Raw genomic sequence first — 13,121 nt, 5'->3', positions numbered from 1 at the left:
GCGTAACAGTTTATGAGGTGTTTTCATATATGCCTTTAATTCGGTGAATTTATTATGGATATATTTCAGACTTTATTTATGAAAGAAATCTTTAGAGCAGTCTCAGCATTTTTGTTTTGTTCGTAGCTCTATTCAAGAACATGTAATTTAAACTTGTTGAAATATGTTTAAAATTTGTCAAAATAAGCTTTAAGAATCCCCCTTTTGTTTTTAGATTTATTATGCATGTCTCTTTACATAGTATGCAACACGTAACAGTTTATAAGTAGGTGTTCTCTTAAATGCATTTAATACGGTGCATTTATTATTATGGATATATTTCAGACTTCATTTATGAAAGGAAATTTAAAGAGCAGAAATTATTTTTTTTGTACCAATTTAAAATGTAGATTCAAAAACTTTTCACTTCACACAATAAACTAAAACTACTTCAAAACTTATATATGATATATAATTCGGCGTTCGCAAAAAAGAAGCTAAGGAAAGTGTTCATCTCTTCTTTGCAATACGTATTTTATTGAATCTCGATATTTATCATGTTTATAATGTTTCTAACAATGACGTTCTACCTCCATAAGCCTGCAAATGTCATGGCGGGTCACAAATAAGTTTAGTTTTATTCATTGCTTTGATAACTTTTTGGATCAAAACACGTCACCAATTATCAACACCCATACAGGTTTTTTTTTAACAATTTCAAGACTTGATTTACTGTAGATATATTTTACGTTAAATAATGTCAATGTGGTTATGAATGAATATGGTTTCAACTAATATAATAAAATTTGTAGTTAACAAAGATGGAAACCAATACGTAGTATGTCATTATTGTAACATAACACTTTTACCATGGACGACAGACGTCAACCCTTGGGAAATGCATGCCAGATGGTTAGACCGTAAACAATATGAGTGTCAATATTTGGTAATAAGGAAGGGAAAGCAATTTGTAAACTCTGTCCTAAAAAAATATGTGGTAAGTAACTGTGAATAAACATAGATACAGTTGTTGCATGTCGATCTGCACAGTGTGCATAAAGCGCCTTGAAAGTAAATGCAATTATACACTAATAATTTAACTTTGGATGCAACGCGTCTTCTGATTGTCTGTCGGTTTATTTTGTTTATTAGCCCATAGACTAAATTAGTCATGTGACCGTGACGTAATCAACGTTTTTTCATAATTTTCTCCGGTTTAAAATGGAATTTAGAATTAAATAATAAGAAATGACTGTAATATTTTTTCTGTCTATTCGAAATAACATAAAAAAATGTGGTACATACTGTTAAATAATTTAATTTTGGATGTAACGCGTCTGCTGATTGGCTGACGTTATTTTGATATCAGCCCATAGACATGAATTAGTCATGTGACGTAATCAACGTTTTTTCATGGTTTTCTACGGTTTAAAATGGAATTTAGAATTAAATTATAAGAAATGACTGTAATATTTTTTCTGTCTATTCGAAATAACATAACAAATGTGGTTCACACTGTTAAATAACCCGCTACGTGTGTTATTCAGTGTGCACCGTATTTTTTATGATATTTCTTCATAGACAGAAAAAATATTACAGTCATTCCTTAAATAACCCGCTACGCGTGTTATTCAGTGTGCATCACATTTTTTATGTTATTTTTTCATAGACAGAAAAAATATAACAGTCTTTCCTTAAATATATTGTCTGATTTAAACATTGTATCCAAAACTGATTTAATGGAGATTATATTCCTGCAAGCTTATGATGAAGAAATGTCTCGAAATTGACTTTGTATTTCATTTCTTATTTCTACTAATGGTCGATAGGGCTTCTCTTAAAACAACGCCATACATACCGTTTCCAATCTAAATCTTTGACGTTCAAAAAATATATTTAGATTTAAACAATATTATAAATTATATATTAGAAATAAATAATCTAAATATTAAAACATGTGCAAAATTCGGAAATCGCGATCAATAGGTTCAACATATTAAGAAACATCTGGGCAAACTTTTGAAGACAACATCATAAACTCCCCTTTTTGGTCATACAAGTCCTATTATTGCTATGTGTTTATACATCCCTGGCTTAAAACGATTATGATTTGAGTGTTCAAAAGGACGATTAACCATAAAAGTTATTCATGCATAAGTAGATAAATAGGATTTCATCCTTTATTTCAGTTCGCTCATTCAGTGATATTTTCTAATGAGGTAAATCACAAATAATCTTCTACAAGTTTAGAAATTGACCTAATTTTGAAGTATCAGAATATGCAACTTCTAAATTAAGTTCTGAAAATGTTCAAGTGTAGTCGATTGTCAATGATACAAAATATATTAACAATATGACTTCGCTAATCTAGCACTGTAATGGATTTCTTAATACATCATTTCTAGTCATAGGAGTATGCACAACGCTCTGAAAGATTACATTTCTACCAACATTCGATATATTATTTCATCTAGTCTAGCATAATATTTTCCGTCTGTCATCAGGTCGAAAAAATAACCTACCTACTAGGCGGTAAAGAGTAAAATAAAAAAAGATATACTGAGCTCCGAGGAAAATTTCAAACTGAAAGTCACCAATCAAATAGCAAAATCAAAAGGTCAAACACTTAAAACAAATGGATAACAACTGTTATATTCCTAATTTGATTAATTTTCAAATGTAGAAAATGGTGGAATATACCTACCTGGTTTAATAGCTAGCTTAACCTGTAATTTGAATGACAGTCGCATTAAGGTAGATGGGGTGGGGTGTCTAAACTATAATCCATAGAATTTTTTAATAATTTGCCTAATTGTAGTTTATGTCATGTTTTAAAAAAATATAATAAAAAGAATGGGTCAAGGAGCTTATTTTCACGTTACATGGCGTTCAAAATTGACAGATTTTGTATAGATTATGCATGGAAAATCCAATTTTTTGCTACATTATAAAATAGGTAAATTCCTAACACATTCTATTGTAAAAGTACCTTAATCTGAATTATCCGTCCTTGCATTTGAGTTGCCTCCCATTATGTGGCTAAGTTTGAAAAATTTAATCAAACAAAAGTTTTCTATTTTTTGTAAAATACAACCATAAATATGATAAATAAAACATGTCATGTTCTATATTGAAATGAAAGGTCTCACACATGAATTACCTACTACTCTCAAAATTTGCACATTCTATTAAAGATCTAGACCTTGTTTTCTGATATTTCCAAATTCAAGATGGAGGAAGACATCCTATCTACCTTAAGTTCCATTAAATGATTACCGATGTGTGAACAAAAAATAGGGTACAGCAATCAACATTGTTTTTATAATCTTAATCACTATGAAAAACAAACAAATGTGTAACAAAGAAGCACACAAAAGGCATATAGACAAAGACTATTAGCAAAAACTGAAAGACGAGAATACAAATAATTACCATAGCACTATACCTCGATGACGGGATGTATAAGCACAGAGCCACGACATGTAACAATGAAACACAAAATGCATACGCACAAAGCACATTAGCAAAAATGGAAGACACGAGTAGAATTTGTTTTACCATAGAAACCACATTACATTGATGGGATGTACTGGGATTGGATAGGCACAAAGTACTGAGCCAATTTTCTTTTAATCTAGTAAATTAATTTTTCATTGCAACTCTGCCAGTATACTTTGTAAAGAGAACAATCAATGAATTATCGTCATATCCTTAATTTCAAATCTGGAATGACACGATAATTATCTTCAGAGATTTTGCTTTCTTTTTCTAATAATAATATTCGTAGTATTCTTTTCTTAAATAGAAAAGGGTAATTGGTTGTCTTTTGAAAGAAAAAAATAAACATACTCTCTTTATGTTCAATACGTGACATATAACCATGATGGCATATGATTTCCGATGTCTATTTTTAAATTTCGTATTTTATATTTTTCTTACAATGATTTTTTAAAATGTCTTATTTGATAGGACGAACAAGAGAAGATAAAGAATAAATATGGTAGGAAAATTCTCTAATTAAATTTAAGACGTCAAAAAAGAAAAGACAAAACTAAGATATACTAGTAGTACTTTGTTGAAAGAATTCCAATAAAAAAAGAGTCCACACAAATAAGCATGAATAATCACAGAAAATATAAAGATACTAATATTTTTTCGTCTTTAATAACCTATTTGTTCTTGTTAAATTTAAATCAGCAGATTAAAATGGATAACAACAATTTATAACTTATTTTATGAGTTCTTGTAATTGGAACTTGTAACAATTTGGCTAACTTATTGTTTTAGTAAATGTTAATGCCGATTATCTTGGCAGTTTACCATACCGGTTAGGTTTGTTTTTAAATACTTTTAGTTTATCATTTTATTATTCTGAATTATTTTTTTACCTATATTATGTTGGGTAGAGGTGGTTGATTCGTTGATCAAAATTTTTCTGCTTTTTGTCATCTGCAAACATCATGTATAATTTTCTTGAAAGTGTGATTTTTAATGAGTTGGGTCAAACTCCTAGGATTGACATCCCATGAGTTTTAAATCTTTTTAGAAACGAGGGCGACACATTTTTGAATTAAAGAACATTTGTGGACCAATTTAATTTGGTTCAGAAATTCTTACTGTTATATAATGGTGTTTCATACTTAGGTAATGTGGTCGGAAAGAAGAGACATTTTTTATCATGCGTCCGATGCACGGGTTTTCGAACAAGGAGGTACTTTAAGGAGTATTGTTTTCACACCCACTTTCCAGAAAGGTTAGCAAGTACGAAAATTGCACATGAGTTGTTGGCTGTTAGTGGGTGTCTGAAAGTATGGAATACTAAAGAATAGACATTTCTGTAAGTTTCTGATTCTGGAAGGGAATATCCGCCATAATTATAAATTTCTTTATTTGTAAAATGGAATTTCTTAATTTGTAACATGCAATTTCTTTATTTGTAAAATGTCATTTCTGAATTTGTAACATGTACTTTTTCAATCTGTTAAATGATTTTCAACAATACTTGATTTGTGAAATGTAACGTCTTAATTTGTATATGCAGTTTCTTAATTTGTTAACGTATTTCGCGATCATTACATAGATTTCTACATTTCTTAATGTGTGAAATGTAACTTGTTTCTTTGTTTGAGTAACGTTTTTAGAGATCAGTGTAATTGTCAGCGCCACAAGCCAATGAAAAGTTCCGTTTCTAAAGAAACACAACAAGCTACAAATCAACATGTTACAAACCAAGAATAGAATAGTTCCACATTATTCCGCACGAGGTCCCTGTGGATTCATGTAAACCCGTACCTTCGCCAAATCGTACCAAATATTTTATTATTTATATCCATTGAAGTTGTCATATTCGTTTGTTTATTAAAGAAACATACAACTACAATAATTGAAAATACAACTACTTTGATTAATAATGTGATGCAAATTCTTTTCAAATCAGAAATGCCATAAGTTAACCATTCGTCTTCAACAATCAGCTCTCCAATCCGGACACTGTATAAGAAGACGAATTTAGAGTAAACAGAGCACACCAGCTCTTCGTCTACAAATCATGACACGACTCTAAATGGGTTTTAGTCTATTGATACCCCAGTTAAGTTTTGTATTTTTAATGATCGGGGGCTGAACAAAATTAAAAAAAAAAATGCTGTGTCCGGAATTCATTGACATCTTGCTTGGACATTATATCTGTTTTTGTTGTTGCTGAAACGATGTCAACTGACTTAGATACTTCAAACCTACAAGGCGATTATTTTTTCAAATTGTTTGATCCATGTGCTGATTTTGTCACTTCAAAAAGATACGAAAGGTCTTCATATATAAATTAAATAGAACAATCTTCTTGAACACATGTTCAACGCAAAGATCAGGGAAAAGATATCTATAGGATTTTACATATACAGTTATTTAGATACTATAGTTTATACGAACAATGATTAAGATTAAAAGTATCCCCCCCCCCCTGTTAGTTTTTACAAAGTTAATAAGTAAAACTCAATGGATTATGATGTTCAAATTGCAGTATTTATTAGAAATCTGTGTTTTCACATATCCGTCTACAGAGGCGGATTAAGAGGGTTTTTCATTGAGCCCGGCCCCTCTTTTCTAGGTAAAAATGGATTGATTAAATATGGAATCACTAGACCATGACGAGAGTGGGCCCCCTCATAGTCAGTCAATTGACCCCAACTTATGAAAATTTCTGGATCCGCCGCTGGTCTATGTTTTATTTCCTTTATTAAAACATTAAAACAACCCAGTTCTATTTTTGTATGTTGGAGCCTATAATCCACTAATTATATATAATCAGTCGCAAATCCAGTAATTTTTAAAAGGAGGTGCAAACACCTTCAAGTCAAATAGAAAAGGGGGTTCTTACCATCTGTCCCCATGCAAAAGCATTAGTAGTCAAACAAATAGGGGTTTCAACACCCGGAACCTTCCATCACCTTCCCTGCCACTGATTAATGGTCACTGTGTAGAATATTGTGTGATTATAATTATTAAATCGTTGTATATGAAATAAATAATCGTTCAAAGAACTTCATACATGTCATATAATCGCTTTCTCCTAAGAAATTTGATTAACTTGAGATATTTTTTTTAAGGTGGGAATTGACACGGATCCACAGCGACTTCGTGTGCAATATTGTGAAACTATTTCATTCTAGACATGTAAAACTTCTTGATTTGTAACTTGTAGTTTTTCTTTAGAAACGTAACTTCTCTTTGGATGGCAGCGGTAACAATTGCACTGCTACGATCTACCGCAACGTGACTCAAAGGAAGAAACAAGTTACATTCCACGAAACGCACGAAGAAAATACGTTAACAAATTAAGAAATTGCATTTACAAATCAAGAAGTTACATTTCACAAATCAGGAAATGTAGAAATTCATGAAACGAATGCAGAAAATACATTAACAAATTAAAAAACTGCATTGATAAATTAAGAAGTTACATGTCACAAATTAAGAATTTACATTTTACAAATGAAGAATTGTTTAATTATGGTGGATATTCCCTTCCATATCTGCTTCATTATAAACCAGGGGAAACCAGCAGTAGCATTTTTTACACTTTTTGAAATAGTTTTGCTTATCTTCTTCAATTAATGATTGTCATTAATGAATAAGATGATATAGTTACTTATTTGCTTTTTATGTGGATTAATATGAATATGTTATTCATAAAAAAAAAGTCAAATTACAAAAATATCAAATAAACTGCAGATACTATTTGCTTTGCTTTGCTATTGTATTACTTAAATTCTTTTTTTTTTTGAAGTTATCCAACATAAAAGGTACTACTTGTATTGCACCAGTAAGCATTGTAATGTCTGTCTAGTTTGCTAAGATACAGTATGGAGAAAATATTTCAAAGTGTTATAAGAGTTTATTATCTAAGAACGTATTGTTATATAAAAACAACCTCTAATTGTACGAGCATTGATTCTTATTTTCATGTTTGTTTGTACATGGTTTTTTTTATATTTATAAATCGATAGTACTTCAAGTAATTTATGTAAGATTGATCAAGTTTATTACTGTAACAGTAATTGCAATTTAGACTTCGACAGCTACTCATCTGTCGTATGTCATAAAATGACATCATTACATAAGACACATTATGCTAAAGAAACTAAGGATTTTCTAATCTCTGGCATAGATTACCTTAGCCGTATTTGGCACATTGTTTGGCGTCACTGAAGAGTCTATATGTAGACGAAACGCGCGTCTGGCGTACTAAATTATAATTCTGGTACCTTTGATAACTATATTCAATCGCCAGTAAACCAGTTTTAATACTATCTTTAACTTCTACAACCAAGATCTTTGTCTTTAACTCACGATAAAGAAGTTCAAGAATTATGTTTTTACATACGTTTGACATACTCAAACAGATATAAATGAATATAAGTGTGTTATTTTTTCCTCAGAAAAGAGTCATATAGACCTTGTTTACTAGCCTTCGGGCCAGGTGAGCTTTTCTTATCACTTTGCGTCCGTCGTCCGTCGTTGTCGTCGTCGTCCGGCGTCGGCTATTAACTTTTACAAAAATCTTCTCCTTTGAAACTACTAGGCCAAATTTTACCAAACTTAGCCACAATCATCATTGGAGTATTTAGTTTAAAAGATGTGTCCGGTGACATGGCCAACCAACCAAGATGGCCGCCATGGCTAAAAATAGAACATAGGGGTAAAATGTAGATTTAGCTTATAACTCTGAAACCAAAGCATTTAGAGCAAATCTGACATGGGGGTAAAATTGTTCATCAGGTTAAGATATATCTGCCCTGAAATTTTCAGATGAATTGGACAACCCGTTTTGGGTTGCTGCCCATGAATTGGTAATTTTAAGGAAATTTTGCCGTTTGTGGTCATTATCCTGAATACTATTATAGATAGAGATAAACTGTAAACAGCAATAATGTTCAGCAAAGTAAAATCTACAAATAAGTCAGCATGATCAAAATGGTCGGTTGACCCCTTAAGGAGTTATTGCCCTTTATAGTCATTATTTACCAATTTTTTGTAAATTTTGTAGTCTTTTACAAAAATCTTCTCATCTGAAACTACTAGGCCAAATTTTACCAAACTTAGCCACAATCATCATTGGAGTATCTTGTTTTAAAAAATGTGTTCGGTGACCCGGCCAACCAACCAAGATGGCTACTATGGCTATAATTAGAACATATTTTTAAATTTAGATTTTGGCTTATAACTCTGAAACCAAAGCATTTAGAGCAAATCTGAAAGGGGTTAAATTGTTTATCTAGTCAATATGTATCTGCTCTGAAATTTTCAGATGAATTGGACAATGTGTTGTTGGGTTGCTTCCCCACAATCGGTATTTTTTAAAGAAATTTTGCTGTTTTTGGTTATTATCTTGAATATTAGTTTAGATAGAGATAAACTGTCAACAGCAATAATGTCTACAAATAAGTCAACATGACCTAAATGATCAGTTGACCCCCTCAAAGAGTTATTGCCCTTTATAGTCATTTTTTAACAAATTTCATTAATTTTATAAATTTTCCTCTGTGTAACTAAAGGGCCAAGTTTATTATAGAAATAATTGTAAGTAGCAAGAATGTTCAGTAAAGTAAGATCTACAAACACATCACCATCATCAAAACACAATTTTGTCATGAATCCATCTGTGTCCTTTGTTTAATACATGTATGCACATAGACCAAGGTGAGCGACACAGGCTCTTAAGAGCCTCTAGTTTCCCAGATGCACATTATGATTTTGTGGGATTAATTGTATAACATAAGAATTGTTTAATATGTTTTCATGTGCTTGAGGTATTTGCATCCTATATGTTTACCTACTGTTTTAGAAAATGCCTTTACCCAATAACTTATATAGCAGTTGTTTTCACAGATAAAGTTCTCTGATGTGTGCTACATTGTATTTGTTGGTGGTTTCAGTACTTTTACATTTGTTCGCTTTTTAACAGCGTACTCGTTATATATTTCGATGTGTCTCGATTTTGTTGAAATGTTTGCACTGTTTCTATACGTACAGCAAATATTTTAAGTATTTCATAACAGTATTTGTAAGATGTTTGGTTCTTTTCATGGTGATTCGAATCATCTAGAATTTGCAGTCAGGAGTGTTTAAGAAAGACGCATTCAGGTACCTTGTGTTAAAATGTAAAATTATAAAACAACACATGCTAAAAGCGTAACTATATGTATATCATGAGCTAAATTTCTATACACAATTTATGCCGGCGTCACACATTGGCGTATAGACCGTCGTACACCAAACGTACAGAGACAGAGTTCAAAGTCGGTATACGTTAGTTGCACGTCAGAGGAACGCTTAGCAAACGTTAAACGCGCGCTGCATTAGTTTGAAGCACGTCGAAATACAAAGGTATACGCTTGGTGAACGCTACAACTCGTGGAAATTTTTATGCAGCATAAAAATGTTCATCCAGCTCAAGCGTGTGTCTAGCGTGTACCTACATTCACGTTATACATACGCTACAAGCGCGTTGAACTCGCTACAGATAAGTTTGAGACACGTTTAAGGCATGTTGTAGACGCTTGAAGATAGTTCGACTTTAACTAAAACGTATGAGGGTGTGTTTGTAACAAAAACCCCATAATAGAACGTCCAAGACATGACCGGGACGCGTCTCGAATACGTTCAAGAAACTTTTGTTCTTAATAACGTGCATTCCATCTGCGTTAGACAATAGCCAGGGATACGCCAACATACGTTTCTTCAACGCCCGATAAACATTTAGGTACACTTCTCGTTCACCAAATACACGCTTAAAGCGCGTTGAGCACACGTAACAGTTATAATTGACAGATTGAATACACCCAAAATTACTACCGTATTGGTAGCGTTCATGATTTTTTAACACGTCCGGCGTACGTCGGAGCTATACGCTGATGTGTGACGCCGGTATTAGCATACACGTCTTTCCTCATTACCAGTTTTGTACACTCAAAAAGTTGTAACTATGGTTGAACAATAAGTTATTCATTTTGAAATGTATTCTCGCATCGATAGGTCCGAGACCACAATTGTCGTCCCTTGATTTTCGTTGTTCACGAATATAGTCCCTAGTGTTGACAGTGGGTTACTTGCCATTTATTTTTATACCCCTTCCAAATTTATTTCTCCATGTTTAATGCCTTAATTTGCAAGTAGGGGGGCGAAATTACACTGTAAAAAAATTTGGGTCCAGCTGAAAAAGGTTAAAACATTAGCACTTCGGAAGCTGTCAAAAGATTTCAAGACGCCTTAAAAATAAAATTGTCTATATTTTGAGTTAGAGCCGATGAAGTTTTCTATAATTTTGATATAATTTGTCCCAAAAGTAGTACAACACACTGTAAAAAAATTTTTGAGAAAGCGCAGGTGGGATTTTTTTTAATTTTCATTTATGTTCTAAAATAAATGCACTACGTAATAATTGTGGTCTCGGACCATTACAATGTAATCTTATATGGAACCGTACACATGTTTCCCATTAAAAATGTTTTAATGACTCTTTTATGTACGTTCAGAACAAGAATCATAAACATAAATCGCAATGTAATGTGTAGGACACTATGACGCACAGACGCTTAGAACTACGGTTTCCACATTCTTACGTCAAAATGTATTATCATTATCGGAAGGTTATGATGCATTGTGTTATTTCAATATTTGAAATACTATATATTTTTAGACAAAGGAGGAAAAACCAGTTGCAAGTCAGATATATTCGATAGTCTTAACGATGATGTCCCACTTCGAAATAAAAGTGAAGTTTGTACATATAATGATATCATTAAAGGAAAGTGCATCAAATGTAAAATTGAAAAAGCAACTAGTTTATTTCTGAAATGTGGCCATAGAATCACGTGTTATCAGTGTTCTCTTTTATTTACAAAATGTCCGTATTGTGACACCGATGTAATCAATAGAATAATAACAATCCTATGAAGTGTCCAATCACCAACAGTTAACATTTTTGATTTCTAGTATTCAAAAGTCTCTCTGTTCTGCAACTAAATATTTTTTTCATGTGGACCATGTGATATTAAAATGTTTATATAAAACCACGTCGTCCTTGGAATGAAAAGTAAAATGGCCATTTTCTTGAAATCGATCACAGAATTTCTGAACAATAGAAATCTTTTGAACTCGCTTCACAGTCGGGAACTCTAGATCCAATAATAAACTCTAGATCCAATAATAAGATTGGTAAACTTTATGTCAAGAAGACAAATTTGTTTGCCTTGACGGTGTGCTTGAATATTTGGTATTTTAACAAACATCAGAACACATCACTGTGTAAAAGACGACATTTTGTTAATGAAATGTTATTTCACTGATGAAAGGAGTTGAAGTAAAAACTCAGCCTCAAATGCGACCTAACTGATTTAAAAAAAAAGAAGAAAATGCAGAGGCATTTTATTTGTAAGTAGAGCATATCGTGATGGTGACAAAAAAAAGGACACTACATGAAAGGTAAGTGCACTTAATATTTAGAAGCATTAAAAAATAAACACAAATAAGAAAGAGAATTTAAGGGAACTAAAGGTGAGAACGACCCACATCAGTCGACACAATAGCATCTCTCCAATAAAATGTTCAGTTGTTATAATTATTCTGCCCAGTATCTGTCTCTTCTCTTGAAAAGATATATGCGCATCGGAGAATAAGCTGTAAGAATCGACAATTGTAATGATGTCATAATACGAATGAATAGCTTAACGAATTAGTGTTTCGAATTGAAAAATGTTTGTTCACAAATCGTAGTAAATATTTTACGGGATACTTATTCGATTATAAAGAGGCAGTCGTATAAAACTCTAAGGTGAATTTGAGAAGGAGTACGTTAATAAAACATAATAAAATAAAACGCCCGATTTGTCAAACAATAGAACGAATGGCAAACAAATGTCATGAACGACTTTATGCAAGCATATCGAGAAGAAAATGAGTGGTTAACGCTAGTAAAATAATTATGATCTTAACCTCTTATTTGTATGACAGTTTTTGATAGTTAAGTTATATTGAAAATATTGGGTGAGAAACCCCGAAACGTGACAATTATTGGGCATCCAAAGTGTTTTAAACATACATCACTTAATGCAAACACAACTGATTCAAAGATTCAGACAAACATCTAAACAATCAGACAAAGATGAAAATAGAAACAGATCGTAATTGATAGTACATCGTTTATAGTAAAACATAATTTATACACACTTTCTTAATACATTACATATTAATTAAAACGTGAATAAGTAATCAAAATGAAGGTAACACTAATTAAATCTCACTTTTCCGAGTCACTTCAAGCATGACAAGAATCTAACAACTAAAAAGTACACAATAGTACAAAGACAAATAAACTAAAAACTGAAAAAGAAAAAATATACCCCACGTCAGCACGTAAGACCTATACCTCAAGATTATAAGTAGACACTGAATATTTATCTTTGAGGTTATTTGAACTTTCAGATGAACTTCAACAAAAAGAGGAGACGCTCTTTGACAAATCCTAGTCATCCATGATGGTTTATAAAAGTTAAAATTACAATTTCAAGCTCTTGAATTTCTCATGAGCTGAGAAATGTATACTATATATGCGGTTCGTGTGGAATTATTACTGCTTAGAAGAG

General features: G+C 31.9%; 1 protein-coding gene across 3 annotated transcripts in view; it reads left to right on the top strand.

Annotated features, from left to right (window-relative positions):
• The window catches only part of LOC139491580 (baculoviral IAP repeat-containing protein 3-like), a 23,330-nt gene extending 10,209 nt beyond the window's left edge, over positions 1-13,121 (top strand). Inside the window, exons 5-8 of one of the 3 annotated variants that reach the window (XM_071279334.1) lie at positions 792-976; positions 3,949-3,979; positions 11,177-11,961; positions 12,961-13,121. In XM_071279334.1, the coding sequence (XP_071135435.1) occupies positions 792-976; positions 3,949-3,979; positions 11,177-11,433 (473 nt within the window). In that variant the 3' untranslated portion in view covers positions 11,434-11,961; positions 12,961-13,121. Of the gene's footprint in view, positions 1-791; positions 977-3,948; positions 3,980-4,623; positions 4,817-11,176; positions 12,874-12,960 lie in introns of those variants that run through there. The other 2 variants (XM_071279335.1, XM_071279336.1) reach the window with 2 other exon arrangements.

Source organism: Mytilus edulis, chromosome 10 (assembly GCF_963676685.1).
Source record: "Mytilus edulis chromosome 10, xbMytEdul2.2, whole genome shotgun sequence".
Lineage (NCBI taxonomy): Eukaryota > Metazoa > Mollusca > Bivalvia > Mytilida > Mytilidae > Mytilus > Mytilus edulis.
The sequence above is the reverse complement of the archived record's forward strand: the minus strand, read 5'-3'. Positions and strand labels throughout refer to the sequence as shown.